Source organism: Corvus cornix, chromosome 6 (genome assembly GCF_000738735.6).
Source record: "Corvus cornix cornix isolate S_Up_H32 chromosome 6, ASM73873v5, whole genome shotgun sequence".
Classification (NCBI taxonomy): domain Eukaryota; kingdom Metazoa; phylum Chordata; class Aves; order Passeriformes; family Corvidae; genus Corvus; species Corvus cornix.
Genome location: NC_046336.1, coordinates 23,093,789 through 23,115,956, shown reverse-complemented (window position 1 = coordinate 23,115,956; position 22,168 = coordinate 23,093,789). Strand labels below are relative to the sequence as shown.

The 22,168-nt window shown below is 35.6% G+C and overlaps 1 protein-coding gene across 50 annotated transcripts in view; it reads left to right on the top strand.

Annotated features, from left to right (window-relative positions):
* KCNMA1 (potassium calcium-activated channel subfamily M alpha 1) overlaps positions 1 to 22,168 on the top strand; it is a 438,676-nt gene that overhangs the window by 108,264 nt on the left and 308,244 nt on the right. For all 50 annotated transcript variants that reach the window (XM_039554286.1, XM_039554284.1, XM_039554283.1 and 47 more), the window contains one exon: positions 10,942 to 11,106. In XM_039554286.1, coding sequence (XP_039410220.1) covers positions 10,942 to 11,106 — 165 coding nt within the window. The remainder of the gene's footprint in view (positions 1 to 10,941; positions 11,107 to 22,168) is intronic.

Sequence of the window (22,168 nt, the reverse complement as noted above, 5' to 3'; positions counted from 1 at the left end):
TCAATGTCTTGTTGCTGAATCAACTAGAATCAGATGTTTGGAAGATGTGAATTACTGATGTATGAATCATTACCTTTTTTTTTTTTTTTTTTAAACTAAGGCTTAATTAAGCCCTTTCTTCTTTTAAGAAGTAGTTAAGGTGAAATTTTTAAAGTCATGTGATACTTGCATGGGATTGTCAATGACTCTCATTCACAGATAAATTATGGGGGGCACCTGCATCTTGAAAAGCTGTGTGAGGTAATTATGCAGCACGGTAAATGGAGAAGATCTCTTAAGCTTCAAGCTGATGAGTAGGTTCAGTAAAACACGTCTTCTGAATTGTGTAAAGTGTGACAGCCTGCTTTGATGAACTGTTCAATCTTTATGCTGCTTTAAACTCTTTACCAAATAATTAATATAACATTTAAAAGAAAAAATGGGAGTTCTAGGCTCTGTAATAACATTATCACATTATCACAAAATTGCAAGATATAAACCAAGGGCATTCAAGATTGAAATTTCCATAGTAGCCATAACTTTATTATATGTTATTGTCAACTTCTGCTCTCATGAAGATCGAGCAAATTAAAACTCAATACTTTTTGATGATTTAACAATAGTTATACTTTAATTTCTTTTTCCTCTTATTTAATCTTACAAAAAAAGAGCTAGAAATTTAAATTGACCTATCCTCTCACCTCTGTTCATTACCTTTCCTGCTCAGGTGACAGTAACTGCCTGCTGTGTCATGCATAATTCATAGGTGGAGTGAGTGTTTAGAGGTAACATATTTTTGTAACATATGCTGTATTTGCTGGTTTGATAAATTTTGAAACCAAAAACTGCAGACTCATGAGGCAGAACAACGACTGCATTTAATTACCTCACTGACCCTCTGCTACTAATGCAACTCTGCCAGGGCTGCTGCTGAGCATTCAGGCCTCTGAGGAACTTCAAAGAGTTGCTGTTCTCATTTAGAAAATGACCTATCAGAGTAGGAGCTTCACCTACAAATTTTGGTACAGGCAGATTCAGTCCTGCATTGAACAGGATGTGTTATGAGAGCCAAGAATGGACTCTATGTATCTTTATTTTCCACTAGTCCGTCTTCTGACTGCTTAAAAAGGCAATGTTCAATGTCACAGTCATGCATCAATTCCTAGCGGTTCATCTCTGCTACGTGCACAAGAACTGGGGTGATCTCTGCGCTGCTTTAAGTTATTCCTGTTTTTAAGGTGATGAAGTTAAGAGAGTCAGAGAATTCACTGAGCTTGTTCTAATTCTATATAGCATAACAATGGGGCTGTAATATGCAAATCAGACAGAAATTTAGCAGTCCTCTCCTCGCTCCCGTAGATTTGAGTCAGTATCTGTAAATTTGGAACAACTGTGAGTGTTTCCTTGCACCATAAATGTATCAGGTGCTGTATTTGTAGTCTGCAAGTTTTGATACTGGGTAATTTGGATGCTGATATTTAGTGTCTAGGAGGTGAACCAAAGTAATATAAGTTGCCTAAAAGAAATAAGAAGCTGCAAGAAGAAAAATTTCTTGTAGATTAAGAACTTTTGTCTGCCATTTATGCAAGGGAGTCATGAGATTCACATTATACAAAATTGTTTTCATAGTAGTGGGTAATAAATGAAGTTACATCTACTTGATTAAATAAATAGCACTTACACATTTCTTATAGTGTGATGTAACTGGGCTTTTAGAGGGAAATGCTGAGTCTAATGAAATTATTTTATAGTAATCATTAAAACAGTTAGTTGGCAAGTAAATCTGCATTTGTGATATTTTGAGAAGTACAGCTGTATGTCTTTGCTCCAGATTCCTGCACATTTGTGTGCTCTCTGACTCCCCCCTGCACCAAGTTCTTGCCGTTTGAAAGCTGCATGGCACTCTGTAATCTCTGAGTGAGAAGTGTTGTGTGCTAGTAAATAGTTTTAATTACTTATTGGCTGACCTGCTGCTCTTCAAATATTTATGTGCTGCATACTGGAACTTATTTTCCTACTTCAGGATAGGCTGAGATATGGCTTTATATCCTACAGAGAGCTGCCTTTAATTCATTGTGCTTTCCTTTATGATTTTAATACAATAATAATAAATGTTATATACTACCCTTGAATCAAAAGAGTCTTAGAGATTACTCTTTTATTGAATTTGGCAGATGATAGAATGCTTCTCTGGCGTTTTTCAAATCATTATTGTGTGTTATGTGTGTTATGATATTACCAGCCTGTTATATTTGCAAGTCTGTTATTTTTGGTCCCACTGCCTTTCTCCTTCATCTTTTATGCTGTTATCTTTAAATACTTCTGAAAAATCATGAATCTGTTTATAAACATGTAAATGCAAATAAATTCTCTTTGAGGCTCAGCATTGAAGATGGCCAATATTCCTATAAAATATTGATAATTTGCTATTTTGCATATAAAGAAAACGCAAGTATTTAGGTCCATCCTTTCCATGTTAAAATATTTGATTTGAGTCAAGTGAAGTTCTCAAATTCCTGTCAGCAAATTTTTGTGGTGAAAACCTGTCCTTTCAGCTAAGGAAGTGAGCGGTTAATTCCTTTTATGTAAGGACCAAAATTCCTGTTTTGGAGTAGCTATACTACCTTGTGCTTTGTCCTTGAAGCTGTGCACTGCATTTCCTAATCCATGGCTTCTTTGTGATTTTTGGGCAATAGAAATGTGATTTTGAGAATGAGTTGTAGTCATTCCGTATTTTACAGAAGAGGGGAAAAATTTCCTTCTGCAATTCAGTCTAGATCTCCTTTTCTTGGATACTGCTGGTAGCACATGCAAGAGAGTATTATGAAGTTAATGCAATGAATGAAAGCATCCTGTTTGCTAATGGGTACGAACCTCCCTTCTGTGGTTGAGCAGGATGGAGAAAAGTACACAACTGAAAAGATGCTGTGAAGTTTAACTGCACTGACAAAGCAGTTTGATACTTATTTTGTAAGTGGTGTTTGAGTATATCTTTTGGTGAAAGAAACTTTCTACTTTTGTAACATTTCAATGGTGTATTTAATTGACTATTCCTGGCAGTGAATAGTTATTTTATTCATTTTCTTACTGCAGGTTCTATCACGTAATTATTTTGTAAAAACTACCTTGTAATCTAGATCCTAAAGGTCATAAAAAACTTACTCATAATACTGCTCTTAAAATCAGAAAAAAAAATGTTATTTTTCTATTTTTCATCCTTTCATGGTAGTAAAAAAAAAGTGCCAAGAGGTAATGACTGAAAAACTTGGAACTGTGTATTACTTAATGTTAACAACAACAACAACAAAATTACAAGCAATCAACTAGAGTACTTCCTGTAATCAAGATAAGTAAGTTAGGTAACTTCCCCACTGTTTCTTACTTTTTTTCTCATTTTTAAGACTGGTTTCTTGCATTTGTGAAGCACTTTGAGACCTTTGGATAAATATTTAAAATGTTTTTACATCTGTGAAAGATACTTCTTATTCAATAGTATATAGGTAATTTGGCAGTTTTCACTTCACAACAACATCTGTATCAGTTTTATTTTCAATTTTATGCTTACTTTGATTTGCCTTCTGGAAGGTGGGAGGAAACAAGACAGGAGGATAACAGAAAATGCATGCACTTTTCTGCCCTTCTCTGTGCTTTTCTATTAAGGAACCCTTTTCTGTAACTTTCTATAAGTTTCAATAACTCAGTCCCATCTAAAATTGCTTCCTACATTTTTGCAAGTTTAGTTTCTATCATATTTAATCTACTCCAAAGGACTTTAAAAAATATATTTTGAAAGGATGACCTCAGTGTAAGGCTTGAACCACAGAAGATACAGTTAAAGACAAATGTCTTACATGATAATTGTCTAATCTACTTAATGTACGTATTTCTATGGTGTGTAGGGACCAAAGAATAATGAAATGTGTCCTTCCATTTAAGTGTAGTGTCCCCATTAATAAAGTGAAATGCTTGTTTGCCCTTTTGTCTGCTACTTTATAATTGAAAGGGCCTTCAGAGAATATTTTAATGCAATAATAATTTGGTCTTAGAAGAAATTAATAAGAAATGCTCTGTTAACTATTAAAAAGGAAAATAAATTTATAGGCTAGGTATTAGTTTGACATTTTGTGAAATATTTTCAGTGAATGCTTTTAACCTGTGCATCACTGACTTGTCCTATTTCTTTCCTTATTTATATATTGCAGACAGTAAGTTCACTTGTTATGTAGTTTTATAACAAGTTCAGAGGTTATTTATTTCTATCAATGGGGTTTAATACACAATCAGAAGCAACAAAAGAAAACTTAGTCTTATTTTTATCAATAAATTTACATGAAATTACTCACACAAACTGTTTAACTTACAGCAAAAGCTTACATAACTATGGATATAAACTCCTGCTAACTCGAACCAATAGTTCTTAAAAAGCACCATTTGTCTATTTGAATGCGTCTAAGTTTGCAATGACTTTGTCATTTTTCATTTCCCTATGTCATCTGGAGTTCTTAATTGCTTCTCTTTTACACATCTGTGTTAATATGTTTAATTGTCTTATATAACTACTGTAACAATCTTTACCAGTAGGTTTTTAGTGTGTCTTACTTTGTGATTTTACCTACATTATGCCTGCATTGTCTTTGTGTAATACCAAGACACTTAAAATCCTACATATATTTATTTTTATAAGGCTCCTATGCAGCAGAAACTACTGTTGCTCTTGTTTTATAGCTGCAGGGTGAAGACATGAAGAGATTAGACAATGTGGCTGAGGATTTTCAAAATTTGATGACAGAACAGGGACTTGCAGCATATCTCTCAATTCTTAGGCACTTGTATGGAAATCTGCCAGCCAGTTTTTCAGTTATTTGGAAATACTGTTTCACATCAATGGAAGTGTTACATTATAACACTGCCATTAATGTGTAGAAATTTTTAAACTTTGAAATGAATCTTTTTGTACTTTCTTCAGATTTCAGATAACGTAGGTGTCTGCTGTTTCATATTCTTAAGTGAGAACCATACCCAGGAACCCTTCATTTGACAGACTGTTGTACTATTTGTGGAATCACGGGTGGAGCACTATATTTTACTAGTCTAGTTTCCCTCGTCTCTCAGGTCAAGGTTTTAGAATTAATTCCTCTACTGCAGCACTTCTTGTCAGTCAAAGCAATAATGTTAAAAGGGAATTTTGTACAAGTAACCCATACCAGAAATATGAAGGGCACAGAACATAAAATCTGTGAGGATTGCTGAAGGTTTGCAAAAATGCAACAGAGAAGCTGGTGACTGGAGGGGTGGACGGGGGAGGGAGGTTTCCTTGGTCAGCATAGAAAGAAAGAAAGAAAGGCTCTGGTTATAAGGACTGGCAAGATGCTTCTCAAAAATTCCTTGGGAGTGCAGAAAACCAAGTATAACAGTCTTAAACTAATAAGAAAACTTTTGTATTCTATTTTTGACTTATTTTACTTAATCTTACAAATTTGCAAACACCAAGTTATATAGCTTGTGAATATTTTATGAGAGCAAAATGTTGGGTTATCTCATCAGCCATGTTTTCCATACATCATTCTGGTTCTTTTATTCAGTGAAAGGAATAATGTTTGTCTGGGTATCAATAATTAATCCTTTGAAACAAGTCAAACCATAGCTACAGCACGATAACTGACGTCAATGTAACCTAATATTCAAAGAAATGCTGTGGATAGGCCAGTTTAGAAGGACCTCTTAGCTCACATTTAGTTAGTTTAGCTTTTGCTTTCTCTTTCCTACAAGACTGATTCTTGCAAGGGGTTTGTAAGTCTCCATAAAGCTGTTCATTTCTCACATTGCCATTTGTTTTGTTTATTAATACTCCAGTGAAGATCTCTGTTTCCTAAACTGCCCTGGACCAGGTGAACAGCTGCAGGGTTTTTTTGTTTTGCTTGTTTTTAGCACTGGATGAACTGGTACTTAGTAACTATTAAGATGGAGACTGAGGATGGTAACTGTATGTGACAGAAGGCATCTGCCGTGGCAATATATTCAGTAGATACCTGAAGTCTTAACATTCACTGTACTTTGCCCAGCTTCTGAGAATGCAGCATCATATTATGGTTTTATATAAATTGAAGACCCCTATTTGGAGATTTCAAAGTGTCAAGTGAATGTATTGAAGGACATGGAATTAAATTATTGGCAGAAGTCTAATAATTTTAAACAGTGTTTTAGACATTTGCCTAAGAGAAAGGAGAAATAATCTTGTATGCAAAATTATTCCTCTTCACATAGCACCTCATGGTGACTTTGGGGAAACAGGTGAATGAAAAGGAAAGGAAAATAAATATAGATTCCTAATTTATAAGAATAGCCATTATGAAAGTGTTGTTGGTATGATATAAAACATTTCTTAAAATGGCAGGGTCTAGGAATGCAATGCTCTTAATTGAACGGTAGTTAGTAGAGATAAAATTGCTAGTTGCTAGCATCATTATCTAAAGCAGCCCTTTCCTAACTGCTCCAAACTATATTTTTTTGTTGTATTACTACTGCATACTTTAAACTAGGAGCAGCTGCCATTCTGACAGACCCTTTCTCATCTCATGTTATCTAGGATGGAATTGAAAGGCCAACACTGTTTGCTTCATTGGTGTTACTGTTTTTAAACATCTGCTTAAATTGAGCCATACTACTTTCTCTTGAGTGCTGTGGGTATGACTTAATGCTGTGTATCTCATTACAGGTGATGCTTAATGATTTTTGTGTGATATTCAACTAGTTACATGTTAGATACATGGGATTATCAAATCCTTTTCTTTGTTTCACCACACTTCAACCCAGTTCTTTGCCCTCACATTACCTGTTTCCTATGTTTTTTAACATATTTTAGCAGGGTGCCAAGTTTTTTCAGTACCATACATCAGAGAGTTCTTTCCAGGTTGTCTTTACGGTGTCCTGTGTTTTTAGGTCTTTAAAAAAACCAGATTATTCTTAGATGATGTTTTGAGGCTTTGTAATAACTTTCTGATTTTATCTTGTCTTATCCTGAATTGAGTGAGGTGTCTGTGCAGTGGTTCTATGTTTGTACAGAAATTTAAGAGGTGAAATGAAGCAAGCAGGACTACATTTTGAAAACTGTTAACTGTTTTTGGGTAAACTTTGCTTTTTTGAATTCTTCTTCCTTAAAGTAACTGTGTTTAAGAATCCCAGAACTTAATGTAATCAAAATCAATATTTATTGCTGAAAATAGAAGACAAGCCATTGAAGTTTCTGGTCCAGGTCTGTGTCAAACCATTGGTAGAACACTGAGTACTGATTCCTGCACATGCCTTCTCATCATGCTCTCTTTCATTTTGTCATTAAGTTCAGGAAAAATATATTTCACAATATACTGCTTCTCACTTAATCTACCTGAATGTTTCTGTTATCAAGTAATTAAAATAATGAAAACTGGTAAGCAGAGTGGGTAAAGATACCTTACTTGTAATACTGAACTTGTAAATAATTAAACAATTATTGTCACTGTCAGGTTATTATTTTAAGCACCTTTTTCAGGTATTGGTGTTGGTTACTCAGTGCTTTGAGATGAAGAAATATCAATGGAACAAGACTATGCATTTAATAACAGGACTGATTTTTGTGTTCAGTATATTAAAAAGAGCAGCCTTCAAACCTCCTCTAGTGATCTCTGCACAATTGCATAATGACTTGGGGATAAACTTTTCCTAATACTTAACTGCCAATTAAATAAGATAAAAAGCTAGCTATGTAGATGAAAAATATAAAATATCCCAACCGAATACAAATATTACATAACAGCAACTAATCTGCATATTAATTACAGCTACAATAATGTCAAGAGCTAGGCTGATCGTGAGTGTTCCAAATCATACTTGGCAGGGGATGACTGTTTTACTTAAATTTTAATTAAGAAATAATATGGGTGGGAGATTTTAATAGATGTGAAATCAGTAGTATAAATACAGTAATACAGCCATTCAAATGTATTACAGATTTTAATACCTATAGCGAATCAAATACTGAATAGGTTTGTCATGTCTTACTGCTCTGTTCTATTGGCAACCAGGAGACAATACAGCAAAAGAACTATAGGTTATAAAAACCTTTTCAAAATATAAAAGCTACCTTGCTTCTTCGATTAAGTAAATTGCCTACTATTTCATTGAGTGCTAGGAAATTTTAAATTATTTTTATATCTTATGAGCAATCACATCTAAAGACAAAAAGATTGGGTGGTAAGGAAGAAATGTGCACAATAAAAGAATTTTCTAGCCTTAATACTTAAAAGTTCACTAACATAAAATGGACGTTTTCATTTGGCTCTTTTTTTTTAGTGATCTGTAGTTCTGTGACTTTCTGTAGCAAGGTCTATAGTTGTGAGTGTTTTTAGCAAGGTATGTATCCGTGCACTTTTAAACAGGGGTTGCTGGGTGGAAAGATCAAAAAATACTCTGGTTTCATCTTCATTCTGCCAGTGACTTCTCTAGTGTCTGAGTTAGGCACCTAATCACCACCTCAGTTTCTTATCTGAGAGGAAGAGATAATTACACCTCCTTTACTATGAAAACCACATTAATTCACTCAGTATAAACTTGTACAGAGTATGAAAGCTCACTGTGCAATGCAGAGGAGGATGATGGAGCAAAATCTGGTGTGTGAAGCTTACATTCTGAAAGACAAGCTCTAGCAGTTACAAAAGGCAGAGAAAACTGGTGGGAAGAGAGAAAGAAATGGCATGTGTAGTGTTTTAAGTAGTCTGTAGCTGTCGGGACTGTGGGGCTCCCTGTGGGCCAGGGGCCTGCCCAGCGCCCTGGCTGGGGTAGTGGGACAAGGCTCTGGCCTGGAGCCTTCTTGGGGCCAGCCTGGAACAGCAGCCTGTGGGTCTGGCAAGGGGAACTGGCTGTGAGCTCACCAAGGCTGGATGGGACAGGGCTGTGGGAGCCCTGGGTGGGGCTGGAATGGTGGTGTCCTGGGCCACGGAGGGCATTGGAGTCAGGGGAAACCCTGGGGACAGTGGCTATGACCAGTGAGGCCTTGGAGACATGTCTAGGTTGCCTAAGCTTCAGTATTTTACCTTGTTACAAGATCTGGAGTATAAAGCCTAGTTTTCTCTTTCCTGGTTTATAACTGAAACCCTGATGGTGGTGGAGGCATTTCTTTGGGACTGATCTGCATGGCTTTGTGATGCTTTGGGTCACCAGTTGGCTCCAGCCAAGCGTTGCTCTGCTGGAAATGCCTCATGCTGTGCCGTACATTGCTGTCCTCTGCAATGATCTCATTTCTGTAGGTTGTGCTCTGTGCGTGTGCAGCACAGGATATGTCTTTCAATGCTGAATGCAAAACATCTGATTCACTATGTCCAAATTTGTCAGTGAATGAGGTCCAGTTATGCAAATACAGAGTAATTTTTATCTTCTGTTGTGTTATTTGCTTGGGAAGTGTACTGAATTACTGTTGTAACTGAATAATTTGTTATTATCAATATAGCAACATCACACTGCGCTGTAATCGCTGTTAAGAATGTAGAGCTTGCTTTCTAGGAGGGAAACTCACAGAGGAAAAAAGTCTGATTAGCTAATTAAATTGCAGTGTTGAGATTCTCTATAAACAACTGTTGGTCTCCATATTATATTTTAGCATTGTTCTGCTGTTCTTTGCTGCCAGATTCAGTGAAATTGCTTTATTAGTTAAGTGCTGCTCTCAGGGAGTGTCCAGCTGTCTTCTCAAGGCCATCTCACAGCTATGGACTTTGACCATCACAGGGTAGTATTTCTACTATACTAGTATTTCTACTATTATTACTACTATGTAGTAATAACCATATAGCCAGCATCAAGCATCTTTGCTTGTATAAAAGATATCCTAAAGGAGATTAATGGTTATTGATTTCCTGCTTAGTGGCCTACAGACAAGACACCTGTAAACAAGATCTTTCAAGCTGTTGGTCTGTGCAGAGTGCTTGGAGCACTAATGCAGATCTATGGGCGCAGTTCAAGTACTCAGTACTTGCTGCAGCACTGAATTTTGCTGCCTCTCCTATTCTTGTTTAGCATAACTTGTCAAGTAGTCAGGAAGTCATTAGTATTATGCTGTCACGAAAAGCATTCTCATGGCACAGTCTGATACTTTGCATGCGATATGATTTAAGCGCTGTAAAATCCATGCTGGCTTCTCCTGTCATTTCCCTTGATGTTTGTGCAGCACCCATGACTGTAGCACATAGCAGGCAGTTACAGAGCATGGCATCCTTGCTTGCAGCATCCATGAGAGACTGATATGAATTCCAGTGCATGTGACTCATCAGTGAGCTCGGTGCAGCTGAGGCTCCTCTAATTTCTAGCTCTTCATTCTGTGAGAGCCACTTACTGACAGAATAATTCCTGTGATATATTAAACACTTTCATTGAAACACAGGTTCACTGATAGTATGGCATCTCCCTGAAGATTCTCTATGATGTATTTTGTTCCCCTCATACTTGATAATTGCTGTCTTGTTACATCCTCCTTCTCAGTGAAGGTTTACTCTGATAATGAATTCTAGTGATAGTAAATTGAACATAAATTATGTTCACACCTAGTATGCATTATTTTCAACTGATACATCAAAAGGTCTTTCAGTGTACATCTGACAAATTCATTTCTATGTAACTCTGTAATTGCATACAGAGCTGTTGTCTATTATGTTGCTTGTAAGGAAGGAACATACAGCATATTTGGTGCCAAGTATATGTTTTGAAGATGTAACGTCAAGGAGAGTTTTATTCTATAGGTTGGTACCTTATAGAGCGTTTCTATTTCTCTTATTTCTAAAGAGATACGGGCAAGTAGGTTCTTAATTTCATCTAGCAGGGATCCAGGAAGACAGATTTTCTGGTTTTTATAACATTGCTATATACTCTTTCTACCTGTATACTGGCTTTCACTGTCAAATTGCTAAACATTAACTAACCCAAATACTTACTTTGCAGGAGGCCCAGAAGATCAATGGTGGTGGAGATGCACAGGCAGATGGAGCCTGCAAACCAACAGATGAAAAAGAGGAGAATGTGGCAGCAGAAGTGGGATGGATGACGTCTGTGAAGGATTGGGCAGGAGTCATGATATCTGCCCAGACATTAACTGGCAGAGTACTTGTAAGTTTTCTATGATTTTCTATGTTTTTATTTTGCAGAACATTTTTAAGAACCACTGTGTCCCAGCTTTAGTGGAGGATTTTTGATTGGTTTGTTGCATCAGCACTGAGTTAATCCCAATTTTCTCTTTTAGAAATAAAATAGCAGACTAATTCCCACTGCAAGAGAGGCAGAGACAGCAAGTAAGAAAAACTGACTTCCAGACCACTCCCCAGCCTGTTTCAGTACTCTGGCCCTATGATTTTGAACTATGCTGCAAACAGCGAGTTTATTAATTTCATCTTAGGTGTTAAAACTATAGACCTATTTTATCTGAAAGTAAAATTGTGCTTGGAAAAATGGAAGCAAACTTGAAAAATAAGCCCAATGTTGCAAACGTAGAGAGTGGTCAGAACTGTAAAGCAAAGACAAGATTGAATTGGGTACGCAACAAGATTTGTGATATTTTCAATAGACTAGTAATGATTTTATATTCTCTTCATATTTTTACTAGGTTTGTTATCCTTCAAACATGTGAACAGCTATGTATCAAATGGGAGACAGGTATTATTAATACGTGGTTTATAGTGAAAAAAATTTATAGTTTTTCACTTTATTTAAACATCATTGCTTTAGAGCCTTGTCAAGTATTAAAATGCAAGGGTTTTCTGTGGAGTTCACTGCAGTAGAAAGAGTCTCCTTTGTCATTTTGATTAGTTTTTTTTTTAGAATGCACATACTTATAAAATAGAAGCTAAAGTGATTTAAATTCCATTTAAAACTTCAGATAATCCCAGTGAAACTTTGTAACTAGTTTGGGTTAAACTGAAAAAGGATTTGGGTCTTTGTTTATTTTGGTTAAGACGTATTTTACAGTAAGTCAATTTTGGACTATAGAGTAATTATTTGGATAGGGGAAGGGAATGGAGGAAAAGAGGGGAGATTGCACTTCTTAATCAAGTATCTTACAGGAAAAAGTTGGGGTGAATTAATTGCCACTCTATTGTTTGATTCTGCGAGCATATTATTTTGATCATTTTTCCTAGAAATACCTTCTTCTTTTTTTTTTATGTTAGTTGCTGACTTTTATCAATAGCTGGAAAGTTCCCTTGCTGCTTTTAGCATTATATGTTTTCTATGTGCAGCTGCAATACTGACAGTCTTTTAGTGACTGTCTTTTAAAAAACGGTGTTTTGCATGTTTCCTGCCATCTTCAGCATTAAAAACCCTAAAGTCATGCTTCTAGTTCCAATTTAAGTATCAAGGCTAGAAATCCCCCAAACCCAGAGTCCTCTGCTCCCACCTATGCTGTCAGAAATTGCCCTGCGTTGATTTTACCGGGCTATATGTGAACACAGATAGAAACCAACAATTGGGACCAAAATGTAATATACATAACATAAAATATATTTGACTTCAATATACTGGGAGAACTTACTCAACACTGTTTGATGACTTCATTTATTTCTTTGGGGTATTTTTTTTTTGTACTTAGAGTTTACCACTGCATTTCAAAAGGGACCAGCTGGCCAATGTCATTGGGTTAGGTTATTTCTGAGAATATATTTATAGTCTTGTCAAGATATAGCAGCACATATTGTGCACATCTGGGTTTATCAATATGACTGGCGATCTGAGAAATAAGTAACAGTGCATGGAACCTCTTAGTTAATTTTGGTCAGTTTAGAAAACAAGGTGCATTTATTTTAATATAGCACTCGTCAAATTCAGTATTTGAATTGACAGGATATAATTTATGGAGGACCATTTCCAGAATGGACCATTTGGCTGTTCATTTAAATTTTACTTTCTGAGAATATTTGATAAAGGTTAACTGCTTCAATGAACATTTGTGCTACGGGATAATACTGACATTATTTTTAGATATAGGATGTAGTAGAATCAAATTAATATTTGTCTTGAAGTGTATTTTTTGAAAATATAGGACTTACTCATGGATTCCTACTAATTTAATACAGCGTGTTCCTATATTTCTGAATTGAAGTGTTTTTTTTTTTTTTCCCCTGAAGAAGAAAGAACTGGTGATTTCAGATTTATGAAATCAAAGTTCTATGAGATATCTGACTTAAGAAATTATAGTACACTTTTACCCTGTGAGAGTTTAAATTAAAATCAATCTTATATATCCAGTGTTTACAAAAAATGCTTAAAAAGCAGTCCAATGAAAATGGACTTTGGAGAAGAGTTACAATTGAACTTCAGTTCAGCGTGAGCACCTGAAGGCTGTTGTGGAACTGCTGCCTGGGTTTATTTGGCAAGTGAAGGAGACAAGTTAGCACAGTGTGAAACACACATCAGTGTGAAGTAGAAGCTTATTTGTGTTTTCTGTGCATGGAAAAAGCTCCCATTGTTATTTTTACCTGGAAAGTCATTTTCTTCACAATAAATCTTAGTGGACTGTCAAGTGCTATTTGTGAAATCTAAAAGGGCTACTTTTTGGAACTTTCTCTGCTGGAGTCTATCACCATATCTTTGCCATGTCTGATCTAGCTTTTGTTTCTTCCCTAGTAACCTTATAAAACAGCTTTCTAATTTATCATATCAGTTTGTCCAGGTGCTTTGTGAATATTGAAACAAATATTTAAATAGCAAGTGCTCCTATAATTACCTCTTTAATATTTAAATGTTATGGCTACTCACAGGTGAAGAAAATAAAGGCCAACACAACATACGTGTTTAAAGGTTATAGCTTCATAGTGTAGTACAAAATTGGACATTTACATTGACATTGGACCATTTGTACAATTCTCTAGTGAAATCAAACGTTTCTATTTGTATAACAGATGCAGACTTGAAGGCCTTAGGCAACATTGTAGCCACAGAACTAGTTGAAAACTTTTTTTTAGTCAGAAAATACTTTTTTTGCAAAATAATTTACAAAATCATGTGTTTTGGTGCATCTGCTGGAAAGTAAGGGATGTTACTTTTTTTTCATGGTCTGGGTCATTGGAGACAATTAGTGAAATGATTTAATCCATTCAGAGACAAGCACTGAAGTCTTCAATAGAGATGATTCCCCTCCACACTAGTTTTAAAAATGTTTAATTCATTGGTGGTTGAGAGGAAAGGAAGAGTTCTGTACCTGAAATGAAAGGTGAAAGAACCCAACCATATTTGTAATCTCCTCCTGCCCTGTTCAATTCATTGGAGGGAGAATTACATTTAAAGACTAAACAAACAGGAGAAATTAAAACCTTGTTTGTTGTTGTTGGGAGCATCATGCGAAACAAGAATGGGAGATGTTAAATAGTTAAACCATTGACTTTTCAAAGCATTTGGCCATCACTTGCTTTATCATTATGTCAGCTGAGTGTCTCCTAGCCTATATTTTGTCTATAAGAGATGTAAAAGTGGCATGTGCATGGGATTGTACTAATACTGCATTTGTTTCAGTAGTTTATGTGAATATAGTAAAGATGAAGTACTGAAATAGACTTCTTACTGCTTTAGCAGCTAAATTCTATTTCTGACATTTCAGAAGTGGTTTAGGCACAAAGAAATATTCACACTACCCAATTTCATCTGAAGGGCAGGCTTTGGAGGAAGAGATTTGTATAAGGTGATCTGGAATGTCCTTCAGTTAGAAACTGTTTTTGTTTTTTGAAGTAGTGCAGCTGCCTAGTCATGGTGCCTACAGCTGTGTGGTCAGAATATCCTTTTTTCCTCATACTTTAGGTTTGAACCTAACTTTCTTGGTGACAACCACCTTTGAAAATGTGATTTTTGCCCTTAAATAATGTAGATGTGACTTTGACATATGGTTTAAAAATGTGTCCATGTTAAATTGCATAAGCACATGATTTAAGAACACATAAATGAACCTGTGCAGTTCTGTTTGTATTTAATGTTGAATGGCATAAATATAAATAACAGTAAAAGGTACCAGTTTACTTAAAATCTGTTCAGGGAAATACTGATTTACTTTAAAGTGCTGTAAGATGCTGTAGATGATGAAGTATCAGATTCCTGAGGTGGGTTTCTCAAAGAAGAATCAGAGACATTCATAATTAATCTCAAGATGCAGGAAATTAAACATATTTGTGAACTGATTTTGCTTTCTGAAATTATATAATTTGAGTAAGAAGAAAAATATTTCCTTAATTAGATGGAGTGTTTCATATACAGAAGAAAGTCACACGTATCTCGTTGAATTTGACACAGCTCAATCTATGGAAAGCTTTAGACCCTTGACTGGACTTCTGACGAACTATTAAAAATGGTAGGGGGTCTCACTAGTCATTCAGGGAAAACCAGTGGATCTTTACTTATATAAGTATGTATAGTAAATTTTCCTGGGAAAAATATGTAGGTATTTTATATGCTTTTTGGTTTAGTTTACTTGTGTGTTTTATTTTTTTCAGTATTTTTCACAACTACATTTGTTCTTGCTGCTTTTTATTTGCTTTTAAATTTTTTTTTCCTGAAGGAGAGGACTCAAATTCTTTTAATGTTGACGGGGAAAAGTACCCACAACCTCTTGTGATAAGTAATAGTTGTCTAGCAGCCAAAGTGAAATGTAACAGTACAGAAATTATGTGGGGTTTCTCCATGTTTCCAAAGACAGTGACTGTTGTCTCATTACTTTAATGAGAATAGGATAATTCGATATTTGACAGATAAGAAGTTGGAGAAGCAGGAGCATTTGGTATACATATACATTTTTTGATGATGTTCTTGACAATATCAGCTATTTCACTAGATTTTCAAAGCAGGAAGCGAAACCTTGAGCAAACATGAGTATGAGTATCTCAGAATTCAAATATAAAGTTTAAGTTTTCTCAAGGATAAGCAAAGCTCTCATAAATTTACTTCTTTCCTTTTCTTTCAGTTTGAACCCTCTCATCCTGGAAATGTCTTGTTAACCAATCTTCTTGTGAAACTAACATTTTTTTTTTTTCTGAGCATGTAATGTCCTTAGGATGCAGTTAACCTGAATAGGAGTTAATGTAGAATAAAATGTATTAATTGACTAGACAATAGAAATTGAATGTATTCTTCAGTGATTTAGTCTTTCATACTCATAATATTCCAAGCCTTTTAGAAGTCTAAATCTGACATTAGTTTTTCAGCGAGGAAGCACATGCATTCTTTGATAAAAGAATGTGTTTTGCAGTCTATTGGCTCTGATATTACAGTTTTTCTTAGATAGTTAAGCAAAGTTTGGTGTGACCTATAGAATCTGCTAGTCAGGCAAAAATAAATAGTGCCATATTTTCACTTTAGCTGTGGTCTAGGTTTCTGAACTTAGAGGAGAAGGGGAAAGTCCTTCTCAGCTTCCAGATCTGACTGCACAGGCAGGAAGGCACAGGACGTTCCATGCCTTGAGTGGTATTGGGTGGTTGGGTGGTGTGGTTTTTTTGGTTCCCTTTTCCTCATTCTGGTCAACAAGGAAGAGAAGTGGCATAAGGATGGAAGGGCAGAGTCTTCCTGCGTAAGGGCATTTGTATGAAGACAGTGCCCAAACTGCTGAGAATGTATCTTGCAGTGTGTCAGTGTAGCACCACAGAGCTGATCATTGCAGGTGTACATAGGTTAGGAACTGCTTGTCAAGGTTTGGTACTTACCTACCTCCTGTTCCTAGGAAATAGTTTAGATTCTGCTCTTCTCTATTGAGAAATGAACTTTATTTAGTTATTTTTAATCTTTCATAGGCCTTGGTGGCACATAAATGAATCCAAGAGATGAGTTCTAGGTTGCCTTAGTCTGTGACAATGATGTGGGCTATTTCCAGGGTTTCCATAGGAATAGGAACAATGTTCTCCATTTAAGTTCATGAGATAACGATAATGGAATAGAGTAGGAAGTGTTGAGTAAGTCTTGTTCGTTTCTATGGTAACTGTAGCTAGTTTAAGTTCCAGTTATGCATTTTCTGAATATTTATTTATTATTGACAGTAGCAAGGGTTTTTTTGTTTTTTTTTTTTTTTTTTTTTGCAGGCTTTTTGCTTTGGATCAAAGGGTGGGCTTCTGCCCGCAGTCTTGTGGGAAAGTTCTTCTATTGCACATATGTCTTTAAAACAAAATTATTACATTTTGCATGTAAGTGCTACATGTAGATGTAGCATTTCTGATTGTCACTGCACCTACTATTTTTGGGAAACTGTTATAATTTCAGTGGATCTTAAAGAAATAATGTACTGATAAAACTAAAATAATAAAAATGAGAGCATGCTAACTTCCCCATATGAGATGAAGGTGACCAAGAAGACAATTTTTTTATCAGCTATGACACTTTAATATGGGAATAAAGGCAGATGATTTAAGTTCTTTCACTACCAGCTTGCTTTTAGTACTTTTTTTTCTTAGTGTATTTTGGACAATGCTCTTAGGGACGTGGTGGTTCTTGGGGTGTCCTGTGCAGGGCCAGGAGTTGGACACAATGATCCTGATGCAGCCCTTCAAATTCAGCATATGCTGTGATTAATATATGCTAATCTTAAACTTTCTTTTCTGTAAGGTTGTTCATGAATTATATGGCTAATCAAACATAAACAGTATTTTTTCCTACTCAATTTTACCAGTTTTAAGTACTGGTATGTGAAGAATGGGTTAGGTTAGCATAAGGTACATATACATGGTAAAATCAAATCAAGAAAAGAATAAACAGTACATATCATAAAGAAATGACATTAAATATACTCAGAACTGGACTTGAAACATTGCATTTGAATTCTTAGCTTAGGAGGTGGAGAAATAGAAAATTAGTGTATACATCACATCTGCAATTTATCTTAATTAAAATTCCTAATTTTGATAAGCCTTCTCTTTGTAAGCCAGATCTCACTGTAGCCTAGTCTGCCGTATTTTTACTCAGTTCATAGCTGCTGCTATGGAAGTTACCCACTGTAAAGTTGTCTTCAGCTTTGGGCTGTGCTGCAGTGACTTCTGTGACCTCTAGATAGATGACCATGCTTGCAGAAGCCATTCTAACAGTATTTAAAAGCATGAGGCTTTTTCTACAGTGGTAATAAATACCTTCTGCTAATATTTTTTGCGACTACCACTTCCTTTCTTGTCTAAATTAAGGTGTCTGTGGCATTCTGTCATTAAAATGAAGAAAAGCAAGCACATGTTAAAATAATGTATCAGGTTTTGAATGGTGTGATTATCTGGAGAAAGTCAAGAACATGGTTGATATTCAGATGGCAAAGCTTGTTTAGGTAAACTTCTGTTATATAAGTCTTCTTTGTTGAGAAATTGTTGTATGACTTTATCACTCTTAATAACCTGTATCACTGTGTATGTATATCAGACAGAAGTAAGGAAAAGTCTTAGCTACTTCTTTCTTGCATACATCTAGAATGGAAGTGTGTAAATACAGAACTGTTCCTTCTCATAACTCTGTGTTGATCCTCATGGTAAGAATGTGAAATTTACCTTCCACCTATGGGCCACTGACAATAGTTAGGTATTGAACAAAAGATATGAGCACAACTTTGCATATTTACAAAGCTCACTAGAGGAGCCAGATGGCTTCCCCTAAGGCATTTGTGCAGTTCCCATGTGAAGGGCTGCTCTGATAATGCAGTTGGTAATACTGGGGTTTTTATGGTTTTCTTTTTTCTCTTTGCGTTTAGTGTATTTGAAATTGTGCTTGTAATCAAAACACTGATGTGATAATGAATATTTTTGAAGATAGTTCTGCGTATGTTTTTGTAAAGCTCTGCCATTGATGATTTGTTCTGAGGTGTGGGGTAAATGGAACAAATTACTAAGCTTGCAGTAAAACGAAAAATCTTCATTTTGGTGTTCAGCAGAATTTTCACACAGAATATTGCCTATCAAAATGAGTTTCCTTTCCCTTCTTAAATATTTTTTTTTCTTTTTTAAACGATTAGGTATTTACTTGGATATTTGCAGGTTTCTTGAGAAGTGTTCTCAGCATATTCCTCCTGGCTTCAGTAGTTTTATGTGGCTCCTTAAATGTGCATTGCTTTGGCACAGGCGATTCCTCTCTGCTTTAATTAATGCTTTGTTTCAGCTTCAAATGCTGCAGCAGAGACAACTTCAAAGCTTACTACTAAAGCTGCTGAAAGTCCCACTTTTCCTGTGAAGTCTGATGTCTGTATTGGTAAGATTTGGAAGGCTTGGTTTAATCTGAAGTAGTAGTAAACACTACACTTGCCTTTCTGAAACGGGAGAAGGTAACCTAATGGTAGAAACTAGGATGGAGAAGTTTTCAATTAGAACTAAAAATCAGGGACTATTAACTACCTGTTCATGTGTTTCTTCTAGAAGCTGGAAGCTCTCAGGACCTTCCATAAGTCCACAGCAAAATGCCATGAGTTTAAGGGAGAAACTTCCTTGTCTGCTCAAATGATCCTGCTTCTCCTTCCTAGTGAGAGTCTTCATCCTGCAGACACTTTACTTCATCTTGGGATAAAGCTAGGAGAAATACTTTGAGTGGGGAAGGCGAGAGAAAAAGGGAAAGAGACAGGACTCTTTGGAAGTTTGAAACAGCCCTGGTGGCTCTTTCAGTGTAGTGAAGACTGGTTCTATTCATCATAGCTATCTAGGATAGGTGGGTGAAAAGGCGATTTCTGCAGTGTAATTCCATGCCTTCTGATGAGCTATGGAAACATTAACGGTGACTGTGAATAGGGGGTCACAAAACTGACTTAACTGAGGCAGGGTAAATATAGAATGGGAAGGGAAAGATAATCTGATTCTTCCTCTATTTCTGGTCCAAACTTAAGAAAAAATTATTTCAAACACAGTGTACTTGTTAGTGCTTAGAATGGGGATACCGCTTGGGAACTAAAAGTGAAATGTGGAATCTGATCCTGCTTTGTGTAGACTGCATGCAAACTAAGCCATCCAGTTCTGTCAGATGCCCACGGTCCCCTCATTGAAAAACATGTAACTCCTACATACTGTTAAAAACATCAGTTTGTGCCTGTCAGGGTAAAATCTCGCAAAAATTACTTCAGTAGAGATGAGTAGATTTTAGTGAGCCATCTGATTGTTGTGATACACAAAATGGGATACTGTCATGAGCCTGCTGCGGAATACTAAGCTCTTGGTTATTGTCAGCCGTTATATTTAACCCGATAACATGTATTCTGAAGGTGCTGAATGTCCCTTGAGAAAGTACAGCTATTTATCTTGGTAACAATTATCAGTATATTGTCAGCAGTTTAGTGATAATGCAAAATGTTTGCAACATCCCTGTGGCTGTTTAATTTTAAATTTTTTTCTGTCTTTTTTTAATCTGTTCCTTATGAAAAGAAAGTCAGTATTTGGCTGCCTTGTTCTGGATTTTTAAATCTAGCCAACCCAAGTGCTGTAAGGTTGAATTTAAACTTAGAGAATTTTGAATTAGAAGAATCCACAGAGTGTGGCATGTGGCAGTTGGCATTTGATCTGTGTGTGCTGTGAGTGTCATTAGGCTGTCTGGACAGTGTTCCATGCTGCCATTTCTTTTCCATGCTAGAGTTTAGCACCCATGCATCTGTAAACAGAACATGGACCAGTCAATTCTGTTGTTTTAGCTAAATTGGAGAATTTTACATTCTGCTCTAAGAAATTCAGCAGGATATTTCTTGAATATTACAGTAGCTTGCTCAGATTTATTTTTTTCAAGGCTGCAGGTTTGTTTTTTTTTGTTCTCAGCCATGGCCAGGGAAAATTTTGTCATTGGTGCTTATGTCTGATTTGTTTCAATGAATGTGATCAAGCTGCACATTCATTGAAAGACAAGATTTTAAAGCCCTTTTCTGCTTTACTTAGAGGATTTTAAAAGAATATAAAAAATAATGAAGTAGATGTGATTCAGGAGTTTTTTCCTTACTACAAAACAGCAACATAAATCAGCATGTAGAACATGAAAGGCTTGCATATCATGCTAACAGAAAGATACTGGAGAAACCTGTAGGTATTTTTATATCAAAGTGTAAAAAATTGTTGCAGTAGTTTCCCTACAGATTACATTTTCAGATTTGCTTTGTTTTCTCTCGGTTAATATTACAAAGTTATTTTGATAAGTTGATGGTTTTCAGTTTGCTGTTGTCGAAGGCCATGAAAACTAACTAAGAAAATCAGGTCAACAGATGATAGGTTTACTGTTGCTGTTTGGTATTTGTTCCAGACTGGAAAAGGTTGTCAGCCACTGGCTTAAAGCTTTTGGAGGAGTTAGTTGGGCAGAAAATTCTTCTCTCTTTTAAGTATCATCTAGAGGTCCATAACAGTAACTTTTAATTTCCTAAGCATTTTTTGGCACTCTTCAAAAATAATGGGAGCAGTGTGAATTCACTAGCTGCAGCATGTGGCTGGAAGTTTGACATGTTTTCTGTTCTCAGGTATAACAGTAACTTGTATGAGTTTGAATATGTAACTAAACTTGGTATTCCTCCTTTCTTTCTGTGCAAGCTGTGATTCAAATTAATTTCCCGTGCTTGTAAAAAGCATTGAAAACAGCTTTTAAAAAGTAATGAAACCAGGAATTTAATTATTTAGGGATTTTTTCTTCTTCTTCTTTCCCAATACACATTTTGTGGTCCAAAATACATTTCTGTCCTATATAGTTAAATCAATCTAGTATTATGAAATGCATATATCCTCTTTATATAAATTTTGTATACCTATACATGAATTATTTTTACTTCTATATTGTGTATTTGAAGATTGTATACTCATGTATAAAAATATTTTTTGCTCTACTGGCTCTTTTCCTAAGTGTTCTTGTTTTGCAATTCTGCTTTTTTTAAAACCTCTTTTGGGCCTGATAGGTGCAGACAGATAAACAATCTGAATTTTTCCTTGCCATTCAGTCCATTAGACTTATTATGTATTCTCTTTAGGAAAAAGCCTTGGGCATCAACACTAGTTGCTCATGGTCTCTTTATAGCTGATGGCTCTTGATATGAAAGACCAGTTTTTTAATGATGCAGTTCTATTGCATATCCAAACCCACTGTTTTATTTCTCCAAATGAAAAGCCTGCGTGTGTGTGATCTTTTATTTCCCTTAGAGAATGTATCTTGTAGTAAAAAAAATTTAAACAAGTTAAATCTGGTTTTATAAAACTTAAATTGTATAACTAGTTGAGAATTAATCATGAGTTAA